Source organism: Bombina bombina, chromosome 10 (genome assembly GCF_027579735.1).
Source record: "Bombina bombina isolate aBomBom1 chromosome 10, aBomBom1.pri, whole genome shotgun sequence".
In the NCBI taxonomy this organism is placed as follows: Eukaryota; Metazoa; Chordata; class Amphibia; order Anura; family Bombinatoridae; genus Bombina; species Bombina bombina.
This window is the reverse complement of record NC_069508.1, coordinates 105,247,089-105,269,966: the sequence shown is the minus strand read 5'-3', so window position 1 is coordinate 105,269,966 and position 22,878 is coordinate 105,247,089. Positions and strand designations below refer to the sequence as shown.

General features: G+C 38.5%; 1 protein-coding gene across 2 annotated transcripts in view; it reads right to left on the bottom strand.

The window, feature by feature from the left end:
• Window positions 1-22,878, bottom strand: part of SEC16B (SEC16 homolog B, endoplasmic reticulum export factor) — a 602,132-nt gene that overhangs the window by 91,053 nt on the left and 488,201 nt on the right. For both annotated transcript variants that reach the window (XM_053693298.1, XM_053693299.1), the window contains 2 exons: window positions 18,772-18,885; window positions 107-208 (listed from right to left, as the gene is read on the bottom strand). In XM_053693298.1, the coding sequence (XP_053549273.1) occupies window positions 107-208; window positions 18,772-18,885 (216 nt within the window). The remainder of the gene's footprint in view (window positions 1-106; window positions 209-18,771; window positions 18,886-22,878) is intronic.

Here is a 22,878-nt window from a genome sequence, read left to right as displayed (position 1 = left end):
CTATTTCTAATTTATGCTTCACTTTCTATATTTACGTTTTTTGTACTAATGTTGCTAGTTCTCTTCTCCATTCTGGCCCTGGGTTCTGTGGTTCTACTCATTTTACCTGAATTGTAGAATCTGTGGTTTTAGGGGTTTCTTCTTCTGTAGCTGCCGTATCTTTAGCTGGTCTTGAACGAAACCATCCAAACCATCCAAAACCTGAGCCCTTTTGTAGGCAAAATAAAAAAGAGAGAAATAAATAAAATAAAATATGATCATTAGCCCATTGTCACTCAACCTAAGTACTATTAACAGACAAGATGTTGAAATTATATAACTGATAGCCTTTAAATGATATGAGTTATTAGCTAAACGTTTAACAAGTTCAAAAAGTATTACATTTTGTTTTAGCAGAAAATGGATTGCCAATAAAGTTGGACATTCAGCATTTACAAAAAAAAACCATGGTTACCTAGGAATAGCTTTGAGATAAGTCTAGAATTTGATCTTGATGAACTATTAACTCCTTGTGCAACTTATAGATATGTGTAACCCCTGGAAAAAAGAGGACAATCTTCTCTTTCAAGTAAGGTGTTAATTGATATTATAGACAGCACTTCCACACTGTAAGTAGTGTAATATATCTAATTATCAAGCAACAGATTTAAAGTAATTAACTTTTCATTTCAACGTTTTTTCGACTCAAAGAGAAAAACCTTATTTTTAACATGGAGCAAAATAGTTTATAGGAGATCACAATCAATTTTAAAGACACTTTTCAAGACCAGTTTTGCCTTTTCAAATTCAACACCTCAAGGCACTTGATACATTTGGAATCATTCTATTATATTGCACATGTGCAAGACACTCTGGAATGGTAACCGGAGACATTTTAAAGATGTTTTAGCATACATGGTATAGATTCATTACAGCTCTATTCAACGCTATTGCTTTGTCCGCCTGCAGTGGGCTTGGCACACATTTACATATGTATAGGTTCATTTGCCTATGTATATATGTTGAGTATGTGATAAAGTGTTAAAATTGGTTCTAAGCCACACTTGCAATGTGGCGATTGTCACTATTAGTACAGGGTCTTCATAACTGGGCTTTAAAACAGGAATGTACAATCGTTGAGTTCAAATGGAACCTGCAATGCGATAAACTTCTAAATGGGATTGTGCGTTAGTAAAGGGAATTCATTAATGTAGGAGTGAGCACTGTAAAACTCTCACTGCCATGAACGCAGTGAAAATAAAGAATATGTGATAATAGAAGTAAATTAATTTAAATGTTTTATCTGAATCAGAAAAAGAAAAATGAAGGGCTTTCAATAGAGAAGTTCCTAAAAAGGCCTTTCGTGTGTTAAAGCGATGGTAAACTTTACATGTTTGTACAGTAAGGATGGATAGCACCTGAATGACATGGGTGCAGGTGGGTTGGGGGAGAGGATGGTAGGACGCTTAGAGAATCTTTTAAATTAGGAAAAGGGGGGAGGGTCAGTCCAAACATAATAGAACAGAGAGATCAGTCTGTGAATATGTCACACCTAGAATATCTCAAAAAGTGATGACAGAAGGGTAACACTTAGGAAATGTCACATTAGAAAGTTTGGAGGAAAGCGCACTAAGTAGCAGCAGAAAGCTATGACAGCAAATCAAGAAGCATGATGGGTAAATTGGGGGAGCTGGAGCTCTTAAATGCAGAAGACGACTATGATATTATCAGTATAACTGAGACTTGGCAGTTAAATTAGAGGGTTATACTTTATTTAGAAGCGACAAGAGTAATAAAAGGGGTGGAGGAATCTGCATGTATATTAAACCTGAGCTTAAAGGGACACTAAACACAAAAATTTTCTTTCATGATTCAGGTAGAGAACACAATTTTAAACAACATTCCAATTTACTTCTATTATCTAATTTGCTTCATTTTTTAGATATACTTTGTTAAAAAAATAGGAATGCACATGGGACAGCCAATCACGTAAGGCATTCATGTGCAGCCACCAATCAGCAGCTACTGAGCCTATCTAGATATGCTTTTCAGCAAAGAATATCAAGAGAATGAAGCAAATTAGATAACAGAATTAAATTAGAAAGTTGTTTACAACTGCATACCCTTTCTTAATCATGAAAGAAATAATTTGGGTTTCATGTCCCTTTAAATCTACAATAAGTGAAGAAATTTATGAGGAGCCAACAAGGAAACATAATTTATGCTTACCTGATAAATTCCTTTCTTCTGTAGTGTGATCAGTCCACGGGTCATCATTACTTCTGGGATATTACTCCTCCCCAACAGGAAGTGCAAGAGGATTCACCCAGCAGAGCTGCATATAGCTCCTCCCCTCTACGTCACTCCCAGTCATTCGACCAAGGACCAACGAGAAAGGAAAAGCCAAGGGTGAAGTGGTGACTGGAGTATAAATTAAAAAATATTTACCTGCCTTAAAAACAGGGCGGGCCGTGGACTGATCACACTACAGAAGAAAGGAATTTATCAGGTAAGCATAAATTATGTTTTCTTCTGTTAAGTGTGATCAGTCCACGGGTCATCATTACTTCTGGGATACCAATACCAAAGCAAAAGTACACGGATGACGGGAGGGATAGGCAGGCTCTTTATACAGAAGGAACCACTGCCTGAAGAACCTTTCTCCCAAAAATAGCCTCCGATGAAGCAAAAGTGTCAAATTTGTAAAATTTGGAAAAAGTATGAAGCGAAGACCAAGTTGCAGCCTTGCAAATCTGTTCAACAGAGGCCTCATTCTTGAAGGCCCAAGTGGAAGCCACAGCTCTAGTAGAATGAGCTGTAATTCTTTCAGGAGGCTGCTGTCCAGCAGTCTCATAAGCTAAACGAATTATGCTACGAAGCCAAAAAGAAAGAGAGGTAGCGGAAGCTTTTTGACCTCTCCTCTGCCCAGAGTAAATGACAAACAGAGAAGACGTTTGTCGAAATTCCTTAGTTGCCTGTAAGTAAAATTTTAGAGCACGGACTACATCCAGGTTGTGCAGTAGATGTTCCTTCTTTGAAGAAGGATTTGGGCATAAAGAAGGAACAACAATCTCTTGATTGATATTCCTGTTAGTAACTACCTTAGGTAAGAACCCAGGTTTAGTACGCAGGACTACCTTATCCGAATGAAAAATCAAATAAGGAGAATCACAATGTAAGGCTGATAATTCAGAGACTCTTCGAGCCGAGGAAATAGCCATTAAAAATAGAACTTTCCAAGATAACAACTTTATATCAATGGAATGAAGGGGTTCAAACGGAACGCCCTGTAAAACATTAAGAACAAGGTTTAAACTCCATGGTGGAGCAACAGTTTTAAACACAGGCTTAATTCTGGCCAAAGCCTGACAAAAAGCCTGGACGTCAGGAACTTCTGACAGACGTTTGTGTAACAGAATGGACAGAGCTGAGATCTGTCCCTTTAATGAACTAGCAGATAAACCCTTTTCTAAACCTTCTTGTAGAAAAGACAATATCCTAGGAATCCTAACCTTACTCCAAGAGTAACCTTTGGATTCACACCAATATAGGTATTTACGCCATATCTTATGGTAAATCTTTCTGGTAACAGGTTTCCTAGCCTGTATTAAGGTATCAATAACTGACTCAGAAAATCCACGTCTTGATAAAATCAAGCGTTCAATTTCCAAGCAGTCAGCTTCAGAGAAGTTAGATTTTGATGTTTGAAGGGACCCTGTATCAGAAGGTCCTGTTTCAGAGGTAGAGACCAAGGTGGACAGGATGACATGTCCACCAGGTCTGCATACCAAGTCCTGCGTGGCCACGCAGGTGCTATTAGAATCACTGATGCTCTCTCTTGTTTGATTCTGGCAATCAATCGAGGAAGCAACGGGAAGGGTGGAAACACGTAAGCCATCCTGAAGTCCCAAGGTGCTGTCAGAGCATCTATCAGGACTGCTCCTGGATCCCTGGATCTGGACCCGTAACGAGGAAGCTTGGCGTTCTGTCGAGACGCCATGAGATCTATCTCTGGTTTGCCCCAACGTCGAAGTATTTGGGCAAAGACCTCCGGATGAAGTTCCCACTCCCCCGGATGAAAAGTCTGACGACTTAAGAAATCCGCCTCCCAGTTCTCCACTCCCGGGATGTGGATTGCTGACAGGTGGCAAGAGTGAGACTCTGCCCAGCAAATTATCTTTGATACTTCCATCATAGCTAGGGAGCTTCTTGTCCCTCCCTGATGGTTGATGTAAGCTACAGTCGTGATGTTGTCCGACTGAAACCTGATGAACCCCCGAGTTGTCAACTGGGGCCAAGCCAGGAGGGCATTGAGAACTGCTCTCAATTCCAGAATGTTTATTGGCAGGAGACTCTCCTCCTGACTCCATTGTCCCTGAGCCTTCAGAGAATTCCAGACGGCACCCCAACCTAGAAGGCTGGCGTCTGTTGTTACAATTGTCCAGTCTGGTCTGCTGAATGGCATCCCCCTGGACAGATGTGGCCGAGAAAGCCACCATAGAAGAGAATTTCTGGTCTCTTGATCCAGATTCAGAGAAGGGGATAAGTCTGAGTAATCCCCATTCCACTGACTTAGCATGCACAGTTGCAGTGGTCTGAGGTGTAAGCGTGCAAAGGGTACTATGTCCATTGCCGCTACCATTAAGCCGATTACCTCCATGCATTGAGCCACTGACGGGTGTTGAATGGAATGAAGGGTGCGGCAAGCACTTTGAAGTCTTGTTAGCCTGTCCTCTGTCAGGTAAATCTTCATTTCTACAGAATCTATAAGAGTCCCCAGGAAGGGAACTCTTGTGAGTGGAACGAGTGAACTTTTCTTTTCGTTCACCTTCCATCCATGTGACCTTAGAAAAGCCAGCACTAACTCTGTATGAGACTTGGCAGTTTGAAAGCTTGAAGCATGTATAAGAATGTCGTCTAGGTATGGAGCTACCGAGATTCCCCGCGGTCTTAGTACCGCCAGAAGAGCACCCAGAACCTTTGTGAAGATTCTTGGAGCTGTAGCCAATCCGAATGGAAGAGCCACAAACTGGTAATGCCTGTCTAGGAAGGCAAACCTTAGGTACCGATAATGATCTTTGTGAATCGGTATGTGAAGGTAAGCATCTTTTAAATCTACAGTGGTCATGTATTGACCCTCTTGGATCATAGGTAAAATTGTCCGAATAGTCTCCATCTTGAACGATGGAACTCTTAGGAATTTGTTTAGGATCTTTAAGTCCAGGATTGGTCTGAAAGTTCCCTCTTTTTTGGGAACCACAAACAGATTTGAGTAAAACCCCTGTCCCTGTTCCGATCGTGGAACTGGATGGATTACTCCCATTAACAAGAGCTCTTGTACGCAGCGTAGAAACGCCTCTTTCTTTGTCTGGATTGTTGACAATCTTGACAGATGAAATCTCTCTCTTGGAGGAGAGTATTTGAAGTCCAGAAGGTATCCCTGAGATATTATCTCTAGCGCCCAGGGATCCTGAACATCTCTTGCCCAAGCCTGGGCGAAGAGAGAAAGTCTGCCCCCCACTAGATCCGATCCCGGATCGGGGGCCCTCAATTCATGCTGTTTTAGGGGCAGCAGCAGGTTTCCTAGTCTGCTTGCCCTTGTTCCAGGACTGGTTAGGTTTCCAGCCTTGTCTGTAGCGAGCAACAGCTCCTTCCTGTTTTGGTGCAGAGGAAGTTGATGCTGCTCCTGCTTTGAAATTACGAAAGGAACGAAAATTAGACTGTCTAGTCTTGGCTTTGGCTTTGTCCTGAGGCAGGGCATGGCCTTTACCTCCTGTAATGTCAGCGATAATCTCTTTCAACCCGGGCCCGAATAAGGTCTGCCCTTTGAAAGGTATATTAAGCAATTTAGACTTAGAAGTAACATCAGCTGACCAGGATTTTAGCCACAGCGCCCTGCGTGCCTGAATGGCGAATCCTGAATTCTTCGCCGTAAGTTTAGTAAGATGTACTACGGCCTCCGAAATGAATGAATTAGCTAGTTTAAGGACTCTAAGCCTGTCCGTAATGTCGTCCAGAGTAGCTGAACCAATGTTCTCTTCCAGAGACTCAATCCAGAATGCCGCTGCAGCCGTGATCGGCGCAATGCATGCAAGGGGTTGCAATATAAAACCTTGTTGAACAAACATTTTCTTAAGGTAACCCTCTAACTTTTTATCCATTGGATCTGAAAAAGCACAGCTATCCTCCACCGGGATAGTGGTACGCTTAGCTAAGGTAGAAACTGCTCCCTCCACCTTAGGGACCGTTTGCCATAAGTCCCTTGTGGTGGCGTCTATTGGAAACATTTTTCTAAATATCGGAGGGGGTGAGAACGGCACACCGGGTCTATCCCACTCCTTAGTAACAATTTCAGTAAGTCTCTTAGGTATAGGAAAAACCTCAGTACTCGTCGGTACCGCAAAATATTTATCCAACCTACACATTTTCTCTGGTATTGCAACTGTGTTACAATCATTCAGAGCCGCTAACACCTCCCCTAGTAATACACGGAGGTTTTCCAGTTTAAATTTAAAATTTGAAATATCTGAATCCAGTCTGTTTGGATCAGAACCGTCACCCACAGAATGAAGTTCTCCGTCCTCATGTTCTGCCACCTGTGACGCAGTGTCTGACATGGCCCTAATATTATCAGCGCACTCTGTTCTCACCCCAGAGTGATCACGCTTACCTCTTAGTTCTGGTAATTTAGCCAAAACCTCAGTCATAACAGTAGCCATATCCTGTAATGTGATTTGTAATGGCCGCCCAGATGTACTCGGCGCTACAATATCACGCACCTCCCTCTGAGCGGGAGATGTAGGTACTGACACGTGAGGCGAGTTAGGCCTAGCTTCCATTGAGTCGTAATTCAGTTTGCGTGCACTCGCAAACCGTTAAATATGCTGTCGAAAGCAATAGCGTTTAACGACTGTTTCCAATGGCGCGTTATACCTCAATATCGGCTGCCGGACTTCGGCTGCCGAAAAGATTTTCGCGTCCCATAGAAAGTAATAGAAGCCGTTAATCGATAAATTATACCAGGTTTCCATTGAAAGCGCTAACCGTTAATACACTGTCGGAGGCTGTCGATACATTGAGAAATATTACCCCCAGCTCAACTAGGTGTAAAGGAGGAAAAAAGAGCTTTTTGAGGCCTGTTTCTCATTGAAATAGCAAATCACAAAAATATTATGAGTGTTTCAATGTACAAATAACATTATATATGCTACATTTATTGGTCCTATGTATAGGAATATTTGCACCCATGTTGTCATAGAAATTTCAATATGTATGTGCATATAAAAATATATGCAAGCACCACAATTATGGAACGACCTCCCGCACACTTTCAAACCTTCCCCATGCCTAATATCCTTTAAGAGATCCCTCTCTACATATCTCAAAACAGAATGCACCTGTCATTGTTGATTATATATTTCCTACCGGTTCTATGTTAAATTTTTGTGCATATATGGTGTATTATTATTTTTTTTTATTTTATTGTACCCATTGTATCAATGCAATGTTTTGTGGACCCAGGACATACTTGAAAACCATAGAAATCTCAATGTATCTTTCCTGGTAAAATATTATAAAAATAAATAAAATATCTACCTATTCAAAATGAAACCTTTGCCCAGGGATGCTATATATAATCTCAATACATATAGAAAAATAATTCAAACGAAATAAGTTGTTTATCATGAAGATGAGTTTTATTATTACAGATTTACCCTCATTCAAATGTAATTTTCAATGTGAAAATCATATTTATTCAATACAAAACGATGACACATTAAAGTTATAATGTGTCATAGTACTAATATTTATAAAATATATGTAATGTCATGTCTGCTAAAGCAGATAATACATTTGCAATATTTAGACTATTAACCAAAATACATAAGTGCTTAATATGACATACTTCAAGAGATATGAAGTATTGTCTTTAACATGGAGTTATTGAAACAATTTAAAAGTGCATTGTGCATTGGTCCCAGGGAGAGTCTGTGTCTGTTCATATGATGTCAATTAAAATGTATTAATCACCTCTATATCATGGCAATCACATATATGTTGTGTATACACCAGTGCTTAAATATCATAAAGATACATTTATCTAATTATTCTAAATATTGAATAATAATCTTGACAAAAAGGAGTGCGTTAGTCATGATAGGTATATATTTCAGATATTACATTCCACATAGGACTATAATGAATGCAAGGTATTTGGCCATATCAACAGGAAGGAATATTTACTTTTCAACTCTTCTATAACTGTATAAGCCTTATTAGCTTCATCTGAAGGAGCAAACAACATATGCTTGTGGAATATAAATCATAACATTTACACATGTCACGTTGACCAATGTTAGATAGCATATACTGTATAAATTTCATACACGTATCCCCAAGTATTCTTAAACGGCATAATATCCTCAATAAAAGGACACATACATTTATCAACAATTTACACCTGCATATTAATTGACATCATGTGAAATAAAAATGAATAAAGCTGTTAATGTTTTTGAAAATAAACAGCTATTAAAACAATTTTGAAATATATTTTCTAATTTTGATTAGAAAAATATATGCATATTTATGAGATGGAAATCACACTTAAGAAAGTGCTTCATAAAAAAATTAGATATTATATATCTTGAAAGAATTTAAAAAGAAAAATACTTCTTAATGCTTGCGGCGGGATTTGGCCTTTGGAGGAGAGGTACTTGGGATGGAAGTGTGGCGTCTTGGGCGACGCACACCAGCTGGCTGGGAGGCTAAAAGATGTGATTCAGGGTCCTGCAGGGAGATAACGGAGGATGCGAGTGAGGAGGGAGTTTGCGGCCTATCTGCAACCCTCTCCACTGCCTCTGCCAGGCGGACGAGTGCAGCATTATGTATGTCCATCTGGCTCTGTAGCCTCCTGAAATCCTGCTGCTGCTGGAGCCTAGTAAGTCTAAGCTCCCTGTGAATGAGCCTCAGTAGAGCATCCTGCTGGGACTGCGCGGGGATATTGGATTCCATGGGGGGAACTTGTGGCTGTATAGGTGTCTCCGGCACATATTCCTGGCTCTGTGTGAGGTTGTCGTCACTCAGTCTTGGGGACTGTGTGGGTGGCTCAATATCCAATTGAGGACAGACATTGGTGGGGGGGTGGTGGTGATTGTTGTGGTGGTGGTAGTGGTGGCGGCATTTGTTGTGCCATGGGAGGGTGCTGAATGTGTTGTTGAGGTGGCATATAGTACATATGCTGCGGTGGAGGATGCATCTGCTGATGCTGTGGTGATGGAGGATGCATCTGCTGATGCTGTGGTGATGGAGGATGCATCTGCTGATGCTGTGGTGATGGAGGATGCATCTGCTGATGCTGTGGTGATGAAGGAGGCATCTGCTGATGCTGTGGTGGTGGAGGATGCATCTGCTGATGCTGTGGTGATGAAGGAGGCATCTGCCGATGCTGTGGTGGTGGAGGATGCATCTGATAATGCTGCGTTGGAGGATGCATCTGATAATGCTGCGTTGGAGGATGCATCTGATAATGCTGCGTTGGAGGATGCATCTGATAATGCTGCGTTGGAGGATGCATCTGATAATGCTGTGGTGGAGGATGCATCTGATAATGCTGTGGTGGTGGAGGCTGCATCTGATGATATGTCCTCCCAGATGAATATGGGGATGGGCCAGGAACATTTTCAACCTCATAGGCCAGTGGCTGTTGCTCATCTCCTTCAAGTATGCTGAGGTAGGAGTATCCAGCTTCAATAACATCCCCCTCCTCCTCCTCACTGAATTCCGGAACATCACTGGCCTCCGGTCTTGTTGAGGACTCATACTCATGTTCCAATTCTGAAAAATAAATTGTAATTATAAATTAATCTGATGAAACATCTAACATTTGAAAATCAATTTTATAGATATAGTTTTATATATATATATATATATATATATATATATATATATATATATATATATATAATTTCTGTATGAACTTAAACATATTTAACCAGAGGTGTATATTTAAAGATTGTGCCTCTAAGCGACTCTTTGTATTACACATAGTCCATATATATGATATAGATAGAAAGAATTTAAATCTATACCCTTGCTTGTTTGAGCAGATAGCCACTCCAGAAATCAGGATGAATATATCCACTACAACTATGTTAAGATGCCATTAAAGGGGCAATGAAGTACAAATTAAACTTTCATGATTCAGACAGAGCATGCAAATTTAGTCAACATTTAATATTTTACTCCTATTATCATATTTTCTTCCTTCTCTTGGTATCTTTATTTGAGAAGCAAGAATGTAAAGCTTAAGAGCCAGACAATATTTGTTTCAGAACCTGGGTTGCTGTTGCTTATTGGGTGGCTAAATGTAGCCACCAATCACGAGCGCTAGCCAGGGTTCTGAACAAAAAATGCAAAGTCTCCATAGCTTACATTCCTACTTTTTCAGAAAAAGATACCAAGAGAACAAAGAAATATCTATAATAGTAGTACATTAGAGAGTTGCTTAAAATTGCTGCTCTATCTGAATCATGAAATAAAAAAATTGGGTTTACTATCACTTTAAGTTACTGTGCAAATTAGACTTTGAACCATGTAAAACATTACTTGTACTAATCCTACCTAGGTATGTTTTCCACTGATGCTTGAACACAATTGATTACTAAACATATATAATATATGAACATTCTATATTCTGTATTACACATGTGTATGATTACATTTATATTTTAAAAAACAAAGCCGATATATATTTCTGATGTTAACATATATTTGTTAGAAATAAAACATTTATTACATATGATATTTAATATTCACCTTCATGGACCTCTTCAGCTGGCACTGATGTGTCCATTGTCCCCTTACATCCGTAAACAGATTCATCTGAGATGACATTGGCCATCATCTCCTCCCATGACCTTAGGTGTATCCTCTTGCTAGGACCACCACCTGTCCCACGTGCATATTTGGCCTGCTGTGCCAGCTTAGCTTTGGTTTCCCTCCTGCAGTCATGATAGCGGTGTTTAATGCTGGCAATAGAACGATTACGTCCTAAGCAGCTGACTGCCACTCGAATCTCCTCCCACAGCTTATTCCGGACAGCCGGCCTCAGGTTAGGGTTCTCCAGCTGAGCTGCCCTCTCCAAGTATGCCTCAACAAGAGCCTCCTTTTCCTCCTCAGAGTACCTCTCCTCTCTTAGCCTGCCCTTCACACCTGAAGGGCCAGCAGACACAGACTCTCCCTCCTGTGACTGGGGACCAGCCCTCTCTACCTCCTCTGTCCCTGCAGGCTGTGACAGGCTACCACCAGCCCCACCCCCAGTTGCCACAGTCTGCCCCACTTTCCCTTTTCTTTTTGTGCCTAGCTGAGGCTGACTCCTCCTCACTCCTCCCACCTCCATTCCTCTTCCACCCTCTCTCCTTCCCTCCTCTGCCAGGGTTTGAGGAAGGACAAATCCTCCACCCAAACCTCGGCCCCTATTCCTGCCCATACTACTCCCTACTTCCCCCCTCCCCCTCCCTCTATCCACCCTCACCACTGCCCTCCCCCTAGCCACCCCCTTCCCAACTCCACTAGGCCTATCCATCCCTTTCTCCTTCCTCCCTAACTCTAACCTAACACTAAAGTCCCTAGCTTACCTAACTACACTAAGTCACCTAACTAAACCCTATATTAAATAGCCCCAAAACTAACTACCTAACCTATCTAGACCCTAACTATCTCTATTCTATATCCCTCAAAATAAAAATAAAATGTGGGGGTGAAAATAAACAAAGGGATGTAAATGAAAAAGGAAAAACTAAGGAGGATTAGAACAAAATTATAGAAAAATAATAAGGGATGCAAATTAAGAAAGGGGTGAGCTATATAGTCAAATGAAACCAAAAATATGGGATGTTAAAAAAAAAAAAATAGGATGGGCAAAATGTATATATAAAAAAACAAGTTATATAGTGAGGAAGGGAAGGGTAGTCAAAGGGGGGATGGGAAGTGGAATAAGGGGATTAATGAAAGGAGTAATAAAGGAAGATGGGGATATGGGGGTTAATGAAAAAAAAAATGTGAATGTGTTTGTATGAAATAAAAGTGTGTATGTGTGTGTGTGTGTATTTGTGTGTATAAACTAATGTGTGTTAATTAACTAATGTATGGATGTGTGTGTGTGTGTTCCTAATATTATATGAGGCCTACAATAAGAATATATGGAAATCAAATATCAAACTCTCCACTAACTCTCAAACAACTCTCAAAAACCCAAAACTCCTACCAACGCAACTAGCTCCCGTGTCTTTCTCTCTAGAGGCGATCACAGGTAAAGAGCGCAGGCGCAAACCGTTATTCTTATAGACAGAGGTCGGGTTACCATGGCAATGCACTTGTTATGGCGCGCTTTTCGACAAATCCGACATCGGTTGGCAACGCAAACTTACGTACGGCCGAAAAGAGCGACTGCGCGCAACACGCTAATTTTTTCAATGGAAACCTGGTACTAAAATGGAGCCGTAAATTACCTTTAGCTGTCGTCCGCTTCGGTAGCTTACGGCTCCATTTTTAACGACTCAATGGAAGCGAGGCCTTAGTCGGCATAACTCTCCCCTCGTTGTTTGGTGAAATTTGTTCAATTTGTACAGATTGACTTTTATTTAAAGTAGCATCAATACAGTTAGTACATAAATTTCTATTGGGCTCCACTTTGGCATTGCAACAAATGACACAGGTATCATCCTCTGAATCAGACATGTTTAACACACTAGCAAATAAACTTGCAACTTGGAAATACAATTCAATTAGAATAATATTAAAATGTACTGTGCCTTTAAGAAGCACAGAAGATCTATGACAGTTGAAAATTAATAAATTGAAACAGTTATAGCCTCAATCCTTGTAAACAACACAACTTTAGCAAAGGTTTAATCCCATTAGCAAAGATAACAAATTCTGAAAGCAGGAAACAAATTACAGAATAAACGTTTTTTATCTCAGTCAAACTATAATTCTCACAGCTCTGCTGAGAGAAATTACCTCCCTCAAAATAAGTTTTGAAGACCCCTGAGCTCTGTAGAGATGAACCGGATCATGCAGGGAATACAATGAGTTGCTGACTGAAATATTTGATGCATAGAAAAAGCGCCAAAAAACGGCCCCTCCCCCTCACACACAGCAGTGAGGGAGAACAGAAACTGTCAGAAAAACAGATTAAGCAACTGCCAAGTGGAAAAATAGTGCCCAAACATTTATTCACACAGTACCTCAGCAAATGAAAACGATTTTACATTCCAGCAAAAACGTTAAACATAATCTCTAGTTATTAAACAGCTTTATGTATTTCTTACAGTGTAATTCTAGTGAAGTACCATTCCCCAGAATACTGAAGTGTAAAGTATACATACATGACATTATATCGGTATGGCAGGATTTTCTCATCAATTCCATTGTCAGAAAATAAAAACTGCTACATACCTCTATGCAGATTCATCTGCCCGCTGTCCCCTGATCTGAAGTTTACCTCACTCCTCAGATGGCCGAGAACAGCAATATGATCTTAACTACTCCGGCTAAAATCATAGCAAAACTCTGGTAGATTCTTCTTCAAACTCTGCCAGAGAGGTAATAACACACTCCGGTGCTATTTTAAAATAACAAACTTTTGATTGAAGATATAAAACTAAGTATAATCACCATAGTCCTCTCACACATCCTATCTAGTCGTTGGGTGCAAGAGAATGACTGGGAGTGACGTAGAGGGGAGGAGCTATATGCAGCTCTGCTGGGTGAATCCTCTTGCACTTCCTGTTGGGGAGGAGTAATATCCCAGAAGTAATGATGACCCGTGGACTGATCACACTTAACAGAAGAAATAAAGCTATATTGGATTTAGTGCTATCAAACAGATATTATAACAAACATAGAAGTCAAAGAACATTTGGGTAACAGTGATTATAACATGGTCACATTTGAAATCACTTTCCAAAAGCAGTGTCTTAAAGGTTCAACTAAAACTTTTAATTTTAAGAAGCAAAATTCAATGATTTAAGGAAAACATTAAATAACATCAATTGGGACAAAGTATTCTCTAATAAAAATATTGAGGATAAATGGAAAACATTTAAAACTTTGTTAAATAAATATACATAAAAAAGAAGGATTTTAGGAGGGTGCTGCAAATTGAGCTTAAGATATCTTAAGGGATACTTAAAGGCAGAAAAATAAGAATGTTTACAGACCTTAATACAATCAATTTTTCGTGAAAGAAACTTCACCTTTAACAATAAAATTATTTATCATATAGTGCAAATCAATTAAAAAATATTTATGAGAAAGGGACGTCTCCCATTAAAACATCCTAAAAACAATTGACTGAGGTTAAACACTATTGTGTGTACAAAGTATAGCTAACTGATGTATAAAGATATAAATGACACCATACATACATAACTTATAATGTATTTATACACAGAATAATAAGACTTTGTATCTTTAGAGAAAAGGCCAATTGTATACCACCATAGAAAGTCTCTTTATCAAAGCCCATCATAGGGTGAAACGCGTTGATGAGAAAAGGTGTGATTTTTGATGAAAGAAAGCTATTAATATTACAGTTGGTCTAAGTGTGTTTTGTTTGGAGGACTTTCCAATAACCCGGGTTATTCTGTCTGTACACTTGGACTCCACTTGCATGCTATTAGCACTAAGTGCAAGGGGAATCAATCACCTATATCTATCTGTAAACAGGAGTTTGCATCAAAAAAAGAAACAAAGAATCAACATTGTATCTAAGCCGCTATACGGAGGATCTGTGGCGTGAAGTAGACACAGGTCACGTGAGCGCTTACAGCTGACCGGTGTGAGACGTGTATTACAGCTCACGCAGGTTAAAAGTGGGCGTTTTCTTTTTTTTCCTTTTTTGCACGTATACGCCTAAGTTATACTACATTGGATTTGGATGTGAATTGTGCTATATAGCATACGTACATAAAGTCTCTTTATATGTCACTCACAATTTTATGTACGTATGCGATATAGCACAATTCACATCCAAATCCAATGTAGTATAACTTAGGCATATACGTGCAAAAAAGAAAAAAAAAGAAAACGCCCACTTTTGGACCTTAGCAAAAGTACCGTCTTTAACTTTATGACAGCCCATACATTGAAGTGCAGAGAGAACGTAGTAACCAGGTAATTTGTTTTACCTTAAAGTAGAGACATACCGTCCACAGGATTATTTCTGCTTTTTAACCTGCGTGAGCTGTAATACACGCTCTGGTTCCTTACCGCTGTGTTCCTGGCGTCTCACACCGGTCAGCTGTAAGCGCTCACGTGACTTGTGTCTACTTCACGACACGGATCCTCCGTATAGCGGCTTAGATACAATGTTCATTCTTTGTTTCATCTTTTGATGCAAACTCCTGTTTACAGATAGATATAGGTGATTGATTCCCCTTGCACTTAGTGCTAATAGCACGCAAGTGGAGTCCAAGTGTACAGACAGAATAACCCGGGTTATTGGAAAGTCCTCCAAACAAAACACACTTAGACCAACTGTAATATTAATAGCTTTCTTTCATCAAAAATCACACCTTTTCTCATCAACACATTTCACCCTATGATGGGCTTTGATAAAGAGACTTTCTATGGTGGTATACAATTGGCCTTTTCTCTAAAGATACAAAGTCTTATTATTCTGTGTATAAATACATTAGAAGTTATGTATGTATGGTGTGTAATTTATATCTTTATACATCAGTTAGCTATATGTTCTATACACAATAGTGTTTAACCTCAGTCAATTGTTTTTAGGATGTTTTAATGGGAGACGTCCCTTTCTCATATATATTTTTTAATTGATTTGCACTATATGATAAATAAATCATTTTATTGTTAAAGGTGAAGTTTCTTCTTCCACGAAAATGTGATTGTATTAAGGTCTGTAAACATTCTTATTTTTCTGCCTTTAAGTATCCCTTAATTTAAGATATCTTAAACTCAATTTGCAGCGCCCTCCTAAAATCCTTCTATTTTTTGTATTTCACGTCTAAACACACTTAGAGGAAGGTGTGTTTTTTAGTAGGGTGTGATATCAATATTTGGGCTAGCGCAATACTATACATTCATTTTTCAAATAAATATACATATCAACACATACCACATGGCTATAAAAGTAAAATAAATAAATCCAAGTCAATGTGGCTAAATAAAAATGTGTTAAGAGAAATTAGGAAACATTTTAGGGCCTTTAAATTATTCAAAGAAAATAGTACAGACTCAACATACCAAATATATAAGGAAACAACAAAACAAAGCACGCAAAAAAGCAACCAAATTAGCCACAATTGAAAATGAAAGATTAATTGCAAATGGTTCTAAGTCAAAATGTCAAGTTTTTTAAGTACATAAAAAAATCTAAGAAGGACATTATAGGTACATTAAAATGTCTGAAGGGTAGCATGATTAACAGTATACACAAGAGGGGAACCAATGGGAGATACTTTGAAACGAACTAAAAGATACAAGCCCATACCATTAACTGGGTTATCTCTAAAGTATATCAGGAAAAAAAATGTATAATATTAAGATAAATAAAACTCCAGGTCCAGAATGAATACACCCAAGGGTTTTACAGGAATTTAGCACTGTTATAGACAAACCTCTACTCTTAATTTTTCAAGACTCATTATCCTCAGGCATAGTACCCCAGGACTGGCATAAAGTTGATGTGGTGCCACTCTTTAAAAAGGGAAGCAGGGCTGATCCAGGAAGCTATAGACCAGTTAGTCTAACACCAATAGTGGGGAAGATACATGAAGGGATTATAATGATGAGTATATATTTGTGTAAACAAGATTATGATTTCAAATCAGCATGGTTTTATGAGAAATAGATCATCTCAAACAAATTTAATTAGATTATACAAGGAAGTAAGTAAAAATATAGATAAAGGGGAATCAGTTGATGTGATAAACTTAGATTTTGTAAAGGTGTTTGATAAAGTACCATGTGAGAGATTAATGTACAAAATAAAAGGGACTGTGAATAGCTGAAAATGTTAGCTCATTGATCAATAACTGGATAAAAGACAGTGAGCAACGAGTAGTAGTAAATGGATCATACTCAGATTGGACAAAGGTAATCAGTGGAGTCCCCCAGGGATCAGTACTAGGCCCTGTTCTTTATAATATTTTTATAAATGACTTGGAGCAAGAATAAAATAGCAACATCTCTATTTTTGCAGATGATACAAAATAGTGTAAGGTCATTAGGTCAGGGCAGGATGAACTTCCTTTACAAGGGGATCTCCAAAAATTAGAAGAATGGACAGGTAAATGGAAAATGAGATATAATACAGGAAAATGCAAGGTTCTACATTTTAGAAGTAAAAATAAGGGCAATCTATTATTTAAATGGAACTAGATGTAGAGGAGGAAAGGGATTTGGGAGTAGTAATAGATAACAAGCTAAAGATGGGCGCACAATGCAGGGCAGCAAGTCCTCTAGAGACAACCCAGTTAATGGTATGGGCGTGTATGTTCTAGTTTGTTTCAAAGTATCTCCCATTGGTTCCCCTTGTGTATACTGTTAATCATGCTACCCTTCACACATTTTAATGTACCTATAATGTCCTTCTTAGATTTTTTGCCATTTATGTACTTAAAAAACTTTGAGGGTTTGACTTAGTATCCTTTGCAATTAATCTTTCATTTTCAATTGTGGCTAATTTGGTTATTTTTTTCCATGCTTTGTTACATTCTCTATATATTTGGTATGTTGAGTCTGTACTATTTTCTCTAGAAAAAAAGAAACTTGAAAGGGGGCATGATTACTTTATATAAATATATTCAAGGCTCATATACAGAGATGAAAGAAGCTCTGTTAATTCCAAGAAAATTGTTTGTTACAAAGAGGTCCCAATTTAAAGGTTGGAGGAAAGGAGATTTAATCTCCAGCAACGTAACTTTTTTTCAATGTAAGAGCAATCAAATTGATAATAGGAGTAAATTAGAAAGTTGCTTAAAATTGCATGCTCTATTTGAATCGTGAAAGTTTAATTTTGACTAGACTGTCCCTTTAATTAAAAAATTTGGATTTCAGAGTAAATTTGAATTTTTTGGTTTCGGATTTGGGGATTTGTACCAGTATTGTATTTTTATGCCTGCACTGACTTTATTATGCAGACAGTTTCCATTATCATTGAATGACTAATTTGTCATCCTGCCATTACTGCACAAAAAAATGAACACTCATACATAGAGGAGGTGACAGAAATCATGGCACTAAATGATGCAAAAAAAAAGCAAAAATGTTTGTACAGTGAACAGTTCAGAAGAACTCAAAGAGCAATACATCTGTTGTAGTTTTACACATTTGTTTTACAGTTCAAAGTCTTTGATTAATGATTCCCTATGAGAATGCTTTTCAATGAAAGCACCAATTCCATTTAACAAAACACATTACAGATACGTTTAAAGATTTATCCAAGTAGCATCTAGTCTCTCCGGGTTGATGCCTGTTTGTATAGCAACATACACAAAGCTATTTAAAATTTAATCACAAACACTATGGTATCAAAAGAACAAAGTCAAACTCCAGGGAAAATACAATCAATGTTAATTTTGCCCACAGTACATTGGTAACTGTATGGCAAAGGACACTTGGAATATAATTTTGCAGCGTTACATAAAGCCGTAGGATAGAACTTCAAATTTTGCCTTGTATAAGATAATGTGAAAAACGACATAATGCAGCACGCACAACCAACAAAAATACGTGGTGGTTGTGCATACATTCAATCACCTTGTTTTTATTAGATTCTGTTGCTGATGGTTCTTCGCTTTCCTCCTCATCTTCTTCCACTGAGATGCTGGAAGTCTCTGAGACCGTCCTGATTCTTCTAGTTATAAGTGACTGCTGCAGGCACAGAACGAACACACATTATCAGAGCTGTCATACTAACTACATTCACACATTAAGGCAGACAGTGCACTATCATATTAAACTCTTCTTTAGTAAACAGCTTTTTTATTTGTTTTCAAACAAGGGATATGAACTGTATTTGTTAGCAAAGGACAGCAAGGGGATGTGTATAGAGTAGGAATGCCCAATTTTGTTGTTAAAGGGAAATAACACTCAAACTGAAATATCCATTACATTTTTAAAGGGACATTCTAACACAAAGATTTGTTACAGCATCTCATTTTTGCACTACTATACTCATGTCTTTATGGTGACAAGAGAAATGGGTGTAGAGAGCGCTATTCAAGCCTAAACCTAAATGTAACAACCATTATAGAATATAGGACATATGAGGCTGAGTAGAAGATACAAATATTAGACAAATAAATATTTATTAATAATGTAAAAAGTATTAAATATTTTACGTTTTTTGCATTATTAATAAATATTTATTTATTTAATATTTGTATATTATACTAAGCCTCATATGTGCTATATTCTATTATGATTGTTACATTTAGGTTTACACCCATTTCTCTTGTCACCATATCTGTTTTTTTCTGGGATATATTTTAGGGGAATATCCTCACTCTAGGGAGCATACCTAATCCAAAGCACACATTTCTAGAGTCTAACTTTCTCTGTTTTTCATGATAATCTAGGTCTATTAAAGTCCAACTTGGGAGCTGCAGAGAACTGATGTCAAGAGCAGGAAACCAATTGAGCAACAGCAGTCACATGACTGCCAATCACAAGCTGAGTTCAGCTCAGGAGCTCCTAAATGGGAGTTTGATGCAGTGGTTAAACACTTACGGGCCTATTTATGAAATGTCTGTCCGACATAATCCGATCAGCGGATCAAGTCCGATAGACATCGCTGAATGCGGAGAGCAATACGCTCTCCGAATTCAGCATTGCACCAGCAGCTCTTGTGAACTGCTGGTGCAACGCCACCCCCTGCAGATTTGGCCGTTAGCAGGGGGTGTCAATCAACCCGATTGTATTCGATCGGGTTGATTTCACGCAATCTCTGTCCGCCTCAGAGCAGGCGGACAGGTTATGGAGCAGCGGTCTTTAGACCGCTGCTTCATAACTGGTGTTTCTGACGAGTCTGAAGGCTCGCCAGAAACACGGGCCTTCAAGCTCCATACGGAGCTTGATAAATTTCAATTTGCAAATACCAGTGCAATTTAACCTGTGCGCAAACAAAAGCATAAAACCCCCGATATTGCTCATGCACAAACGTTTGCGCTCCACTCATAATATGACTCTTAGAGTTACAGGGTAAATATGGCAAAAGCAACATGTCTGTTTTTCCTGTTATTTATCTCTGAAAATGGTATCTGTTTCAATCCCCATAAGAAGTTGAAAGCAAAAGACTGACCCTGCAACATTTTGCACATGACTGCTTGTGCACGGTACATACTTAAATACAATTTTGAAACAGCTATAGATTTCACTATACGCATTTTTGCTAATACATGTATATTGCAAAAATGTTTCTATCTGAAAGTAAAATGCATCCATGTGCATTTCAATTTTGGCTGGAATATCCCTTTAATTACATATATTTTCTTTGTGTAGAAGTATTTTGATGACCATTTAAGCGCAGCTCATAATAAATTGATTTTAAGATCCCACCAGGGAGATTATGTAATTTTTATTCTGCATGGAACACACAAATGCAGTAAAGATATTGGGCTAGATTACAAGTGGAGCGCTAATTTAACGTGTGCCTATAAACAGGCAAATTTACCCGTTTACGGGCGCATGTTAAATAACCAGCCATTACAAGTGGCTGGTTAATGCTACCAAGAAGTCATGGTAGCAATTAGCCGCCCGAAACTTAACCAGAGTTCAGACCTCTTGTTAATTTAAAAAATATCTCCCAATTGCCCCCAAAATAAAGTGTAGTGTGCAGTTTTATGGGATTAAAGTGTGCGGCATTGAAAAGTGCCTTTACATTGCGGTTTATTGGGACTGTGATTTTACTTGAAATATATATATACATATATGTATATGCTTTTATATATATATATATATATATATATATATATATATATATATATATATATATATTTATGTATTTATATGTGTATACACACATATAAACACATAAATATATATGTATATATTCATATACAATTAAATTTTGCTGTCCATTGCTGTTTGATCTACCCCCTTCACTACGATAGGTTCTGTGCCATGTATGAAGGTATCAGAACGAGGCTCCCATTGGAGCCTGTGGAAGGAAGTGTGCTCTTGTGAGCGCAAAGCTTCCATGCAATTGCGCTTCACCTATAATTCCTGCGCACATTTGCGTGCGCTGGTATTACGAGTGCAGCGCAAATATCGTGCTCGTGAAAGCACAATTTTGCACTCCACTCGTAAACTAGCCCATTATTTTATTTTATCTTTTGTGAAGCTAAAAATCTTGTATTTATACCACCCATCCCTTTTTTTTTATTTTTAAGGTATTACTGGCATACACTTAAGCAATAAAGGTCATGCAAGCCCATGATATTTTTGCAAAACAAGTACAGAAAGCAGTTGTGTATAGTGATATTTCGCTACACACAGGGAACATTCTGTTCTTGCTTCTGTCTGTGCCCTTTTTGTATTAAAATACAATAAGATAAGCAACAAATATATACTATAGTGTTAAAGTAAAAATGTACATAGCTCATATAAATATATTATACTACTGGCGCAGCTACAGTTTAAGTTACAAACAAGAATTTTATGTTGAATGCTGATTTTAAAATGCTTATAACTTTAGAAAAGGAAAACAAAATTTGCTGATATCTTGCAGGCTGGTAGACTCTACAAAGTGAAAATTTAATGTATACTGATTCAGGTTTTTTTTAAAAAAAAAAATTGTTAAGGTGCATAAAAATTATATTTTTCAATATGGTCGTGATTTTTTTTTTAACTACTGTAGAAATCTGTAGACCAAAATTTGTCCTAAATATAGGTCTCATGGGGTACAATTTTCATAGCTTTATTTGAGGAAAATTGAGCAGACGGACTGGAGATTAAGGTGCTGAATTATCAAGCTTGATGCCCCTGTTTCCGTGTGAGCCTTCAGGCTCGCCGGAAACAGTAGTTATGAAGCAGTGGTCTAAAGACCGCTGCTCCATAACTTGTTCGCTGCCTATAAGGCTGCGGTCTTCAATCCGCCTGATCCTATACAATCGGGCTGATTGACACCCCCTGCTAGTGGCCGATTGGTCGCAAATCTGCAGGGGGCGGCATTGCACAAGCAGTTCACAAGAACTGCTTGTGCAATGATAAATGCCGACAGCGTATGCTGTCAGCATTTATTGATGTGCGGCGGACATGATACGCTACATCGTATCATGTCCGCTCGCACTGTCATAAATCGGCCCCATAAAGTTGTGATATTGTGATGTCGCCCAAGCAGTAGAACCCCCCCCCCACATCTAAAACAATTGTATGTTTATAGGAAGATGCTGTTTTTAATTACAGATCAACATAACGATTTCAGATGTTGTGAAATAATTTTATAACGTAAGCATAAATTATGTTTTCTTTCATTTGATGGTGAGAGTCCACAAAATCATCACATGTGGAACCCAATACCCAAGAAGTAAACTCCATGAGACAACCAGAATAGGGCAAAACTAAGAAAGTTAGGCAGGCCTGTTACTAATCAGGCACAATGGCACACAGCACTTTCCTGCTAAAAACCACCTCATCGAAAAGTATGCAAAGAAGACCAGGCAGCCTATTCTAGTCGAATAAACAGTTATCTGATTAAGGGCTGACTTAAACAATACTATATAAGCCTTTCTGATTAAACCCTTAAGGCAGGCCACCAACAATGAAGATATAGGCCCATATTTATCAAGCTCCGTACGGAGCTTGAAGGGCCGTGTTTCTGGCGAGTCTTCAGACTCGCCAGAAACACAAGTTATGAAGCAGCGG